This window comes from Paroedura picta, chromosome 7 (genome assembly GCF_049243985.1).
Source record: "Paroedura picta isolate Pp20150507F chromosome 7, Ppicta_v3.0, whole genome shotgun sequence".
Classification (NCBI taxonomy): domain Eukaryota; kingdom Metazoa; phylum Chordata; class Lepidosauria; order Squamata; family Gekkonidae; genus Paroedura; species Paroedura picta.
This window is the reverse complement of record NC_135375.1, coordinates 3,626,421-3,640,440: the sequence shown is the minus strand read 5'-3', so window position 1 is coordinate 3,640,440 and position 14,020 is coordinate 3,626,421. Positions and strand designations below refer to the sequence as shown.

At 48.7% G+C, this 14,020-nt stretch overlaps 1 protein-coding gene across 2 annotated transcripts in view; it reads left to right on the top strand.

Annotated features, from left to right (window-relative positions):
• The window catches only part of FAM219A (family with sequence similarity 219 member A), a 61,271-nt gene that overhangs the window by 29,819 nt on the left and 17,432 nt on the right, over positions 1 to 14,020 (top strand). For both annotated transcript variants that reach the window (XM_077346570.1, XM_077346569.1), the window contains exon 2: positions 2,147 to 2,246. In XM_077346570.1, coding sequence (XP_077202685.1) covers positions 2,147 to 2,246 — 100 coding nt within the window. The remainder of the gene's footprint in view (positions 1 to 2,146; positions 2,247 to 14,020) is intronic.

Sequence of the window (14,020 nt, the reverse complement as noted above, 5' to 3'; positions counted from 1 at the left end):
TAATTCCAGAAGCGTAGCCGTGTTCGGTAGCAACAAGACGTCATGCCTGCTGCAGCTCAATGGGGAGTGGTGGGCCTGTTGCAGCAGGAGCTTTCTGAGGCTGTTCTGGAAAAATTGCAGACAGTTCTGAAAGGGCTGAGAGGTAGCTTGCACCTTTGAAGTTTGCACTGGATGGATTCTAAATATTTAACCAGCAGTGGGATTGCATGAATCGACAGCCTGCTCTTAGGGAGTGATGCGTCCTGTAATTTGGTACCATCTGGATTTTGTGCCTGGGGGAATGAGCCCTCAAGGTTTTCTTGCCTTAAGGAGACCCTCAGAGTAGACATGAAAATGCCTAAAGTAGAGGGAGGGCCCGCAATAAAGGATAAGAAGTGAGCTTGCTTTGTGAACCCAGAATAGCGGGGCCGCCCCAAGGATCTGTGTGCTGGGGGTAATTCCAGTGGGCTTTGCACAGGGAAGATTTCTGATGGATTGCGCTAGCTTTCGACTGATGAGACAACAGCTGTGGAATGCCTCAGCCTCCTTGCCCTGTTGTTGGCCTTCCAGAGCAACTGGTTGGCCCCTTGCTTGAGTCACGGTGCTGGACTAGGTTGTCCATTGGTCTGATCCAGCAGGGCTTTTGGGATGTTCTTATGAAGGCATTGGGCTCTCCGTCCCGCAGTTGGTCATTCAGAGGAACTGCTTGGCCACCGTGTGAGACAGGATGCTGGACTAGATGGATCACTGGTCTGATCCTGCATTGCTCCTCTGATGTTCTTATGATGGCCTCTGGACTCTATGCACTTTTGGACCACCAGAGGAACTAGAGGTGTGCAAAACCAAACCAAACCAAAAGGCTTTTCCTGGGTTCACGCCGAATCAATTCGATATATGCCGAGTCACCCAAATCCCAGGCTTGGTATATGGATTCAAATCTGGCAAGATTCGGGATCCCAAATCCATTTAGCTCCATTATGACCTATGGAGCCATTAAAGTCTGTGGGAAATACAGCCTGCCTATTGGAGCAGGGTTTGAGGCAGAGGCACCTGATTTGCAGCATAGCTGCTAGAGCCTCTCCTCAAAAGAACCCCCCGAGTTTTGAAAAGATGGGACCATGAAGTCCAATTCTATGGGCACCCAGTGAGGGTGTGCCCATCCTCCGTTGTTTCCTGTGGTGGGGAAAAAGGGCAAGGCAATGCAAGAGAATCTCAGCAGTGAAAGTGGGGGGCAGGGGGGCACTATTGCAAGGCGAGCCCAGCAGGAGGACCAGCGCCACTGTGGCAGTGCCAAGCTGATATCAGAGAATCTCTGAAATGGAAACTGAGGGGGAGGGGGCATTTCTGCAGGGACAGCAGAGCAGTGCGGTGTCCTAGAGCCCAGCAGCAGTGCCCTGTGCCACCCTGATATTGCCTAGCAGCAGAACAGAGTGCCCCATTGTGGCAAATGCCAGCTCAGCAGGGCTGCAGCACAGAACCCACCATCCTGGGCAGGAGATCGGGTTTAGCCGAGCCAAATGCACACCCCCTAGGAGTCGCTGTGTGAGACAGGATGCTGGACTAGACGGACCACTGATCTGATCCAGCAGGGCTCTTCTTGTGTTCTTATGAGTTAGGCATGGAATCGTCACCACAAGACAAGAGCGCTTTGCAAGACTGCAGGGTGAACTGTGCACTAGGATCGAGCCCTCTGCTAAGGACTAAAGCGGACCATAGTATTTTATAGAGGTTGCCTGCCTGCTGTCACAATTTAATGGTTCGAGCCATGGCCAGCTGTTCTTGACCCAGTGACAGAAGACGCAAGAGCCCCAGTATTCTGTTTGCGGTTGCCGGGGTGATCCATCGTAGAAGTCCCAAACGTGTAGAATACCTCTTGATGTCAACTCAAGGTGCCCTTGAAGATCTCTTAGCTCCACCCTCTAGAGCAGGGGTAGTCAAACTGTGGTCCTCCAGATGCATTTGTTGGCAGGGGCTAATGGGAATTGTAGTCCATGAATATCTGGAGGGCCGCAGTTTGACTACTCCTGCTCTAGGGTATCAATCAAGCATGCTTATCCTTGTCCCAAGAAACCTGGAAGCTGATAGGCTGTCCCAATGGGGCGAAGTTTAATACGTGACGCCTACCCTTTTCCAGGCACCCCTGATGGATTTATTCTGTTTTCCACAGGATCCAACGGCAGCCTCCATCTCTGACAGAGACTGCGATACCAGAGAGGGAGAGACCGTAGCAATGAATTACAAACCGTCCCCGCTGCAGGTCAAACTAGGTAAGTTTTATGTGCTGAGGAACTGGCTGAGCTGTGAAGTTGCATATATGTTGCTTTATACAAAACTTGATTCATAGAATCATAGAGTTGGAAGGGGCCATACAGGCCATCTAGTCCAACCCCTGCTCAACGCAGGATCAGCCCAAAGCATCCTAAAGCATCCAAGAAAAGTGTGTATTCAACCTTTGCTTGAAGACTGCCAGTGAGGGGGAGCTCACCACCTCCTTAGGCAGCCTATTCCACTGCTGAACTACTCTGACTGTGAAAATCGTCGCACGTGCACGTGTAGTTTAAACCCATTACTGTGTGTCCTTTCCTCTGCATCCAATGGGAACAGCAGACTGCCCTCCTCCAAGTGACAACCTTTCAGATACTTAAAGAGGGCTATCATGTCCCCTCTCAACCTCCTTTTCTCCAGGCTGAACATTCCCAAGTCCCTCAACCTATCTTCATAGGGCTTGGTCCCTTGCTCTCTTGAAAATACTCAAATATTGAATGTCGTCCCCCCCTCCCCAAAAAAAAGAGCACTATGCTCAGCCAACTCCAACTGGCTGGTGATCCCTGGCCTCATGTGAGCAAGCCGGCCTCAACCAGGGCCACCTTGTTCTCCATCCCAGCTCTTCTTTGGTGGAATGAGCTCCCAGGGGGAGATCCAGGCCCTGCCGGAGCTGGCACAGTTCCACAGGGCCTGCAAAGTGGAGTTCTTCCACCAAGCGTTTGGATGGGGCCAGTGACCCGATATCCTCCAGGCCTTCCAGAACCCCCCTCCTATTCAGAAACGCCCACTGGATACATCACAGGTCAATATTCAGCCGACCAATCTGTTTGGGTTATGGCCAAAAGTTAGAATGTAGAATGTTAGTATTGTGTTAGGTCATGGTCAAAGGTTAAATGGTTCAAGAGTTATGCTTAAATGTTTAATGATATCGATACAGTTCACTGTCATGCTGGAATGTATACCGACCTTTGTGAAGCGCCCTGAGCTGTAAGGGAGGATAGTATGAAATGTAATAAATAAAATAAATATAAATCATTTTTAGATTATATTTTAATTGAACAACACAGGGCAGTGCTTAAAACTTTGCCTCTAGAATACTGGCCTATAACTGAACATCCTTTCTCTCTAGGGTAGTGGTTCTCAGCCTGGGGGTCAGGACCCCTTTGGGGGCTGAACAGCTCTTTGACAGGGGTCACAGCAGGGCAAGCAGCTTGGCCGGGGGGGGGGGGGGCGCCATCCGCACAACAGCCTTGCGGTGTAGATCGAGATAGAGTATAGGTCTGTCTGGAGCGGCAGAAAAGAACAAGATCAGCGTGGTGGGACAAGAGGCAGAACTGAACTGAGAAACCCCAGGGGGGGAGGGGGGACAATTGATATACCATCATGAACAGTGGAACTTCATGCCATTGGTCAGTTTTGGTTTAATTTCTGTGAAAGAACACTTGCATCATTTTGTGGTTGGGGGTCCCCACGACATGAGGAACTGGATTAAAGGGTCACAGTATTAGGATTGCCGAGAACCACCAGCCTAGAGCAGAGGAACATTTGCATTCATCCATGCCCAGAAGCTACTGACACAAACCAGCACTGTTTAGCAGCCTTGGAGAAGGAGACTCCCCCTTGATAAGTGGGCATAGCTCCGTTTGATTTGATCTGGTTATTCAAGATGATGATGATAACTTTTCATGCAGGATTTTAGCTGTTTCTCTGCAACAGTACCTCCAAAAGGGGCGGCATATAAATTGCTAAATAATCCCGAAACCACTGTTAACGAGTCGGGTACAGACTGCGGTTTAGAATCTACCGTAGTTTTGGGCCTCTGCATTTTTGACAGCTTGAGAAACCAGAACTGGATCAAAACTCCATTTATTCTAATGTCTGAATGCAAACCCTTTAGATTTTCTCCTTCCTCACCTTTCGGCATACATTTTGACTTTTCAAATGTATTTTCACCATAACTGCAGACAGTAGAGCCTAGTGGACGGCCATAACATGTCACCTGTATGTCTCTTAAGCGTGCTGAAGTGTAAAGAACTCCGGGATTTCTTTGTTGTGTTTTACAGCACGAGTCTTAAGTGAACAAAAATAGCCATCTGTTCCCCAACCATCTGATACACGCTTGTCCTGTTCTTGTGCTTGGACATTCAGTGCTGAAACACTGCAGCTTTATCCCTGGAGCCCCACGCCCTAAGCAGAAGTCAATTCTTTTGGCTGCCTATTAAGGTTGCCTGTTCACGTGACCGTATTCTAGGACTCCTTTAAGGTGCTTTGACTATATAATTTCACAAAAGGTCAGGCATTTCTTTTCATCAGGATTGGGGGTGGGGGATCACATCAGAAATAAATTAGAGATCTGTAGCTAATATTGCAAGATTTTAATATCTTCATTGGTCTCTATCTCTGGAGGGTTCTGAAAAACTTCACCGGGCACTGTTCATATATTTATTATTATTATTAGGTTTGTTACCTGCTGCTCCTGGGCTAGCTGGCTCGTGGGAGTTTATATCAAAGAAAATCACAATTGGGGGGGAAGGGGAGTGTTAAATTTTAATTGTTTTATTGTATTGGGGATACTGGGCCCGTTTTATTCTGCAAGCCAACTTAAAGTCGACTTGTCGGGACGGGCGGGATATAAATTTAATAATAAATAATAAAATAATGACAGAAAATAAAGACCCTCAAATCCCATCTCCCCAGGCCACCCCCTCAGGCTCAATAGACTGACCAAGTTCTGAGCCCTCGGGTGGGGGCAGATGTTAATCCCGTAAGATATTCAGGATTGTTATAAATTTGACAATTTGGGGATTTGGAGGAGGAGCCAGCTAGATCTTCTAAACCAGGGGTAGTCAAACTGCGGCCCTCCAGATGTCCAAGGACTACAATTCCCAGAATTGTAGTCCTTGGACATCTGGAGGGCCGCAGTTTGACTACCCCTGTTCTAAACCCTGGCCCTCAATCAAACGCCTGGCGGAAGAGCTGCATTTTACGGGTGGAGGAAAGGAAAGCCAAAAAGTCTAGGAAGTTTTCTTTCAGAATGAAAACAGATTGAGAGCCTTAAGCAAGAAATTCCCACAGCTGCCTAATTCAGGGCCTGAGGTGCAGTGGTGAACAGGTGCCTCCCCGTGCAGTGGTGGTTACTCCAGGCATTGGTGATCTCAGGTTAATGGCTTGGCTTGGCTTTGACATGCCGTCTGCATAGATGTCAAAGAAATGACAGGCTTAGGGAAGCAGCGTAGGAGCAGCATAGGCCGATGGGCACTTGTCGTGTGGCGGTCATGCTGCTGTCTTGTCTATTGAATGGTATTGATCCCGCCGAGGTGCTAAATGGCCCCGTTGCCTGGAAAAAGAAATAAAGGAAGGAAGCACTAATCATGGGCCACTCAGGGAGTGACACAGTTCCAGCACTAAAGACAGTGGCCTCGTGTTCATAGCTGACAGAACTTGATTGAGATATCCCTACCAGGAAGGGCTGAAGCCAGGGGCCACTCTTCCTTCTAAGGCCACCTGGGTCATTCCTCCTAATGACGAACAAGAGGTAACCACAACCGCTGGAGCTGGTTTCAGTGGGTATCTGTGTTTGTTCGCAGTATTTTATAGCCTTCCTCTCTTGTTGAGCCTTAAGGCTGATCTTGTAACAAAAAATTTTGTACTATATCAGCTCCCTGAAAATGCGTACCGAAAATGCGTACCAGGCAAACCCAGGATTCTGTGATGAAGAAGAAGGAATCCCCAAGCAGCTTCCAATGGCCTTCCCTTTCCTCTCCCCACAACAGACACCCTGTGAGGGAGGCTGGTGAATATTCTAGTGGGCTCCCATTGGAGAAGAGGGTGTTCAGCTAGACGTGCCCTGGGACCTGATCCACTGGGGCCTTTACCTTAAGAGGCTCGTGGAGAAAGCAGGGCATTTGGGTGCGTTGCTTACCAGTGCCTTGATTGCTTCTGTGTTCCCAGCTTTCTCCTGCCATAAAGCCATTAATCTTGGTTTGCTGTTTCTGGAATCAGACCATCTGGATGGATCCTTCCATAGGATGCCCACTTCCCACCCGCTCTCTCTCAAAACTCTTTGTAGTCTGCTCCTCATCTTCTTCTTGCACTCTCAGGCATCAGCAGATGTGGTCACCTCCTCAGCCTTGGAAGCCTCGTTCTCTTTTAACCTTCTGTGTGGCGGCCTTAGATGGGAGCACTGCCCAAATAACTCCCATCTTTCGAATGCCGTTGTTCATGGTGGAGAGGGGTCAAGGAGCAGGAGTCTATGGCGGATTCTGCAGTTACTTTGTTTTTTCCAGTGAGGATCCTGCTGAATCAAGATCGATTTGAACTCAGGTTTTCCTCTCCCCCTCCCCATTGAAAAGAAAAGTGTTCTGCACGTGGTTAGGGGAGTTCAGAAAGGGAGGGGGGGAGCCAAGCAAAGCCAGAGGCTCTTTCTTTTCTTGAAGAGGGGGCAGGGGGATAGACGATTGGAGACAACAGAGGAGGGAGAAAAAAAAACCAAAAAGCAAATCTCTACCGACAAAAGTTAGGGCTTCTGGGAGCTTCTGCTGAGAGAAATTAGGGGCTTCCCCTTTAAGGCAAGCTTGTCACGTGGGCAGCCGTGGCCAATCAAGGCTTCTCTACCATGGAGCTCTTCAGCAGATTTGAAGCAACCAGAGATCCTCATGCTTTCTTATGCTTTCTCAATCCAATTTTTCAAATATTGAGGGTTAAAACCACTCCAGGATATTGCAGGATAAAGGTATGGGCACTCCGGATCAATCCTGCTTTTAAAATGGACAAAATCAAAATGGAAATCACATTCAATGGAGATGGCAGGGACTGAATCGACCTGGGATAGGAAGATCCATGCAGACTCCACCTATGTAAGGCTTTGCGTTATGCGCCCGGTGTTCAGATATTCTGGCAGCAGTCCACACAGTTTCAGCAGGAGCGCTCAGCCTGCCTGTACAGCTCATGGCAACAACCTGCTTGGTTTTGTCCCTCTGGTCCCCAAAAAGCTGTTGCGACAGTCTGGAGCAACGAAGCAGAAATCCAATTTAAGCACTTTCTGTCCTGTTCCCTGCTTTCATTTCCTCCGTGGGCTTGTTTGTAGACATTAATCACTCCCACACCAAGCTGCCGGAACTCACTTACCTGCATCGAGGCCCCACATGGAAGACATAACGCTGAGAAAAGGGGGCATGCCAGCATGTCTGTGGCGGGTCTGGCTTGCGCGCTTTGTGCGGTGCCAAAGAAAAAAATGGGATAAGGAGCATTGAAATAGTAGCATTGCTGCGTGGTGCGCTGTTCAGGGTCAGAAGCCTTTTAGTGGCCCACACGTGGGAGCGGTAATGCCTAAAGAGGCTTTATAATAAAAGCAACTATCCTGGGAGTATCTCCCCTCCTGTTCTTTTGCGACCCCGGTGAGGCACTGCTGTCCTTTGCACACTGCAGACTGCATGTGGGTAACAGGCCAAGAGCCTTGTCAGTTTTGCATTAACAGTCTTCAGGCGAGCCGTATTCATGAACTCTCACAGGGAGAACAATAAAATCAGAGTCCAGGAGCACCTTTAAGACCAACAAAGATTTATTCAAGGAGGGAGCTTTCGAGGGCAAGCACAGAGTGCTTGCCCTCGAAATCGCACGCCTTGAATAAATCTTTGTTGGTCTTAAAGGTGCTCCTGGACTCTGATTTTATTGTGCAACTTTGACCAACACGGCTACTCATTTGAATCTCGCAGGGAGAGATGCAGAAAGGTTGTGGGGGGGGGGGGCTGTGGCTCAGTGGAAAACCCTGGGCTTTGAGCACACACGAAAGCACCTCCTGTACTGAATCTGGCCCTTGTTCCATATTGTTGACTCAGACTGGCAGCAGCTCTCCAAGGTCTCCGGCTTCGCATGACCTTCTACTTGATCCTTTTAACTGGAGGTGCCAGGGGTTGAATGTGGGACCTTCGGCAGGCCAAGCACTGCTCTGCCAGCGAACTAGGTCCAGGAGGCCTCAGGTTCAGTCCCTGGCATCTCTTGTCTCCAAGGGACAGGTCATAGGTGATGTGAAAGACCTCAGATGCTGAAGAGCGACTGCCAATCTGAGGAGACAGTATTGGCCTTAATGAACTGATTGTCTGATCCTGTACAAGGCAGCTTCAAAGGACCGTTCCCCGGCACCTTGACTCCTCCCCATTGGTTCCACACACACCGCTCTCTGTCCTCTTTCCCTTTCACTCTCGTTCTTCCCCGGACTTCAGCCCCCGACTGCTGAAGTCCATCTCCTGCGAAACTGTATTCGGAACATGCACCTCCTGTGATAGGGGGGCATCAAAGGCTCTTGATGATGTGTGAAGCTGTGAGCTACTCTCCATCAAGGCAAGGGAGGCGATACGATACGATAACATTTATTGTATGTAGCCAAAGGCCATTACAAAACACAATTAAAACAATATGGCACAAATATATAAATAAATAAAACAATATTTCTCCAATATTGTGAACCTAAAAATGTAAACATGGACAACTAAGTTACAATAAAAGGGATAAAATGGTGTATCAAGGTGGAGGCTCCTGTAAAAATGCATTAGCTCGAATCTTCCTGGCAGCCAGAGCAAAAAGTGCCCCCCGATATGAGATATAGGGGTCGACATCTGATAACAGATAGGTGACTTTGTTAAAATCAGAAATAGGGTGAGAGTTTGGTAATAACTTGGCAAGGAATTTGCCCCTGGGTTCGGGGGAACAGGGGACAAGCCAAAACACAGTGGGGCAGGTCCTCCACAGATGGATTTCCACATATGCACAGGCGTTGGGCTGTGGGTATTCGGAGATATCGCCCAGAGAGCATGGCTGATGGCATCATTTCAAACCGCAAAGATGTCAGGGCCATTCTAAGATTACGTGTTTTGTTATATTTACTAAATATGATGCTCTAGAATGGTCTTTTTAAAATTGTTTTATACCATGGGGCTGCTTGTGATAGCAGAATTGAAGAGTGGTCAATCAGTGAGTCAGCTGTGAGTTACTCTCCATCAAGGCAAGGGAGGCACACTCCCTCTTTTTGCCCCTTCTGCCCTAGCCACAGGGCCTCTGTCTTCAAGGGGTACAATTTCAGGCAGCTCTGCCAGAGCAGTCCTGCCACAGCCTCTAGGCACCTGGCCAATTAATTTGGGGAGGAGGGCTGACTGGCCAGCCACCATCAACAGAGAACTGAGTGTCTCAGTGTCCTGGTAGCACCCAGCCCATACTGCCGAACCAGCAGAGGGTGCCATATAGATGCTGAAGAATATAGGGGAGAGAATCACCCTTTGTGGCACCCCACAACGGAATGGGCAGCGATGTAGCTGCTCTTCCCCAATAGCTGCCCCCCCCCATCACCGACCACCCATTAAGTCAGTCTGTTCCATGCTGGGTCTTTCTCTTTTCCTCTTGCTTTTTCTGGATCGAGGACCTTGGGCAAGTTATCTTCAGTTCCCCAATAGGGCCTTCCCTAACAACATTGGGCAGATGAGTGGGACAAACAGGAAAATAGACTGGATGTTAAATGAGTGGCTAAAATTGGTGGCAGACAGAACTTCACAGCTTAGCATTGCCTAGTGAGGAAAATAATTATTCTTTGGGCTGTGTCTGGAAGGCTTTTCCCCCACCAAATAAGAGGTGGAGGGATGGACCAGAACCATCCGGAAGAAGTTCCTGACAGTCAGAGAGGTTTCTCAGTGAAACAGGATTCCTCAGGAGGTGGAGGATTCTCCATCTTTGGAGATTGTTAAACAGGCAGGAGAACCATCTGACGGGGAGGCTGATTCTGTGAAGGTTCAAGGAGGTGGCAGGTGACAGTGGAGGAGCGAGAGGGTTCTGAGTGTCCTGCATAGTGCAGGGGGTTGGACTAGATGACCCAGGAGGTCCCTTCCCACTCTAAGAGTCTGATGTTTTGATCTGTGTGCTGAAACTTAAATGGCAGCCAGAGAACTGCCAAGCACTTGGGCTATTATCTCAAGGCGGTGGTCTCCTACACTTGCTAGATTTTACTTCCCCTCCCTTAGAAAGGCTGCCTGCCCGAAACATTAATTTTCACAACAAAGCCTAGCCTTTCGGCCTGGGACATGTTTGCGAATCCCTTGGGCTGGCATCCATTGTCTTCCTGTAGGGTATTCATTAGAAAGTGAGACCGAAAACTGAGATTGCGTTTCCACAGGAGCATGATCTGAAAGGAATGAGCCATGCAGGAGTCGCTCACCTCTGGAGACCCAGCTCTGATGGCCGATAACGAATAACTTGTGTTCTTTTTCTTCCCCTGTCCCCTGGGAATGTCTGCCTGCCTTGTGACAAAGTCCTGCACATCGCAGCGCTGAGGAGGGCAGGGCAGGCTTGTTTGTCGAAAGGACAATGGGGTCGAATTGATATCACAGTCCCCGTGGGGAAGCTGAGGACTTGTTTTTGCCAAGCGGGGATGTCTGTCTTACCTCCTGCAGACCTGGTCCAGCTGACAACATCATTAGGTCCTCAGTGAGAAGAGGCAAATTCTGCCTGTGAAAGCTACAGGACAGACTTTTTAGGGAGGAGCTCTGGCCCAGTGGAGGGGGCTCTGTTTGGCATGCACAGGTTCAATCCCAGGCAGCATCTCCAGTTGAAAGAGAAGATATGTCTCACTTACCATGAATCTTCCTCCTTAATAGTCCAGGGGTAGGGCAGTCCTAGGAGGAGGGGTCTTTCTCTCCTCTCTCTCTCTCTCTGAACCCAGTCTGGTCCATAAACAGTAAAAGCTGCCTGCCCCCCCCCCAACATTTATACAACAGAATAATCAAGAAAGACCCTACTTCCTTAAGTTGTGACCACTCAACCTCCAAGCCGTATGGCTAAGCCGGCCCAGCTGAAGGTGGGCTACAGCCAGCAACAAAGAGGACTGGGAAGGGGAAGAGGAACCAGGTCCTTCCCTCCCCCTGAGTAGCCTTCCCTGGTAGATATATGCACAATATAAGAGAAGATTAATGTGGAATTGAGACACTCTGGATGGAGTACAGACGAGAAGGGCCGGAGACTGGGTCCAGGGAGAGAGAGAGAGAGAGAGAGAGAGAGAGAGAGAGAGAGAGGGACCAGTCGGTAGATGATGTGAAAGGCTTCCCTCCAGAATCCCTGCAGAGACCCTGCCTGTCTGTGTAAACATTACTGGCTCTGGGGGACCAAAGGTCTGATTCAGTATAAGGTAACTTCACATGTACATGTGTTAAATCTCTTTAGGAGTTGAACAGGCAGTGTATATTTCATTTAATTTTATTTAAAACCTCCTTATGCCACCTTTCTGCCTGTTGAGGGTCCCCAAGGCAGTGCACATAAAACCTGAAAACATGAGAACAACGAAAATTTTGAAATTATAAAATAATTCAGTGCAAATCCACCAACAATACCAGGAACAGAGACAAGGACAAATCGAGTTCATCTATAGGCTGCCTTTCACATTGAGACTCAGTGCAGATTGCAGTTTTTTAAAACCTAAAATGTTCGCTCAAACAGTGAAGACTTCCCATAAAAAGTGCTGTGGGCCTAGGATTACAGCATGGGAGAACACTGTAAACAACAACAAAAAAGACTCTGAAAAGGGGGAAAACTCTCCAGGCAGAATTGCACGCGATGCACAAAGTGGGCCACAAAGGTCTGGTGCAGTAAAGGGAAGGTGACACATACAAGAAGCCACGAGAACAAGGGAGGAGCCCCGCTGGATCTGACCAGTGCTCCAAGTGGCCCAGCATCCTGCCTCACACCAGTTCCTTGGGAAGGCCAGCAGCAGGGCACCAGGGACAAGGCCTTCCCCTGATATGACTGCCTGTCTTCTAGGACAGGGGTAGTCAACCTGTGGTCCTCCAGATGTCCATGGACTATAATTCCCATGAGCCCCTGCCAGCATTTGCTGGCAGGGGCTCATGGGAATTGTAGTCCATGGACATCTGGAGGACCACAGGTTGACTACCCGTGTTCTAGGATTAAGATGGGTGCCTCTGATTATGGAAGTTCCCCTCTGTCACCATGGCTAGCAGCCTATCTCACCCCCTTTTAAAGCTGTCTATTCCTGTGGCCATCACTTACATGCTCAATTCCCAAATTTAGTTCTCAGTCACAAACCTGTCAAAGTGGACTTGTGAGTCGCTAAACGTTCTTAATCGTGAAGATAGATTCTTGCTCGTTCTGCTAAGACAAGCTAGTGCAGCTACCCCTTTGCAAATAGACTGCGAGCTTCACTCTTTATAAAGCACTCCCTTCAGCTCTTCTGCTGTAACGTAGTTCTAATCTCTTTATAAAAATGTTCTGCAGAAAATTTGTTTTGCACAAAAAGTGGCGCTGGCTGTAGGACTCAGTTTCTTGAGGACTTTTTCTTCCAAAGGAAAACAAGTTCAGAATCCTCATGGCTGCGGTAATATTCTTGAAAGCACATGTTCAATGCCAGAGGATCTATGGAATGGAATTTTAAGTAGCTGGAAATGGAATTTGAGTGCAATTTGCAGCTCTTCTCCTCTCCTCATCACGAGCAAAAACAGAATGATGCAAAGCAAGAAATCAGGCAGAATTATTCAGCATGCATACCTTGTAGGGGCATCATAGTTTGATTGCTTGTAGGGGGGTGCAAAAAATGATATTTTTTCCCAGTTTGGGTCTGTTGGACTCAAAAACATTATAGCATTTCCCCAAAAACCCTGGGTCCTAATGCCAATGCAGTATTCTGATCTAGAAGAAGAAGAAGAAGAGTTGGTTCTTATATGCCTCTTTTCCCTACCCAAAGGAGGCTCAAAGCGGCTTACAGTCGCCTTCCCATTCCTCTCCTCTCTAGTCTAGGATTTTTATAAAACTCAGTGTTTAGGAAGGTGCTCAGAAAGGAGTTGGGTGACATGGTGCCCATGGGGAACCCCTGAACTAGGGGTCAAGGTTCAAATCAGGAAGTCCTTGTCTCTGCCATGAATTCAAGAGGTGGTCTTCTTCTGAACATTCTCTTTGAGAGCCAGCTGGGTGTAGTGGTTAAGAGTGGCAGCCTGTAATCTGGAGAACCAAGTTTGATTCCCCAATTCCTCACATGCAGCTATCTGGGTGACCTTGGGCTAGTCACAATCTTGTTAGAGTTATCACAGATCAGTTCTCTGAGAGCTCTCTCAGCCCCACTTTCCTCACAGAGTGTCTGACGGTGGGAGAGGAAGGGAAGGCGATTGGAAGCCACTTCAGGTTGTAAAAAGTGGGGTACAAAAAAACTTGTTCTTTCACTCTCTGTTTCACCTGTTTAGAATATTTACCTTTTGCTTATAGTCCACTGCTCCGGCTAAGATTCAGAGTGGATTACAGCTTGGTGTAGTGGTGAAGAACGGCTGCTTCTAATGTCATGCCTGCTCCAGCTGCACCTTCGGGGGTCGTGCCAGATGGCGCAGATCTGTGGGAGGTGTCTGACCCACTCCCAGGGCCACCGGGAGATGTGGTTTTGGACCAGCTCGATGAGGAGTAGCCTCGGCCCATCCAGGTGGATACACAGCCCAACTGTGAAAACCCCCTGGATAAAGCAGCCCCCGGTCCAGAAGAATCACCAGAGGAGCAGCCCCGGTGGCCTCAGAGGCCAAGGCTCCTGCAAGCCCTGAACAGCAGCGCTGGAGGAGGAGATCTACCCTGACAGCTGTCAGAAGATCAGCACGCTTGGCAGCTCCCTGTCACGGTAGATGGGATCCAGCTGCAGCTCCTTCTGCTGACTAGGGAGATTCCAGTGAAAAAGATCAGTGCTTTTATAGGGAGCATTGACTCTCCAAAGCTTATGCCCTGGGCAACTTTCTGACCTTTAAGGCGC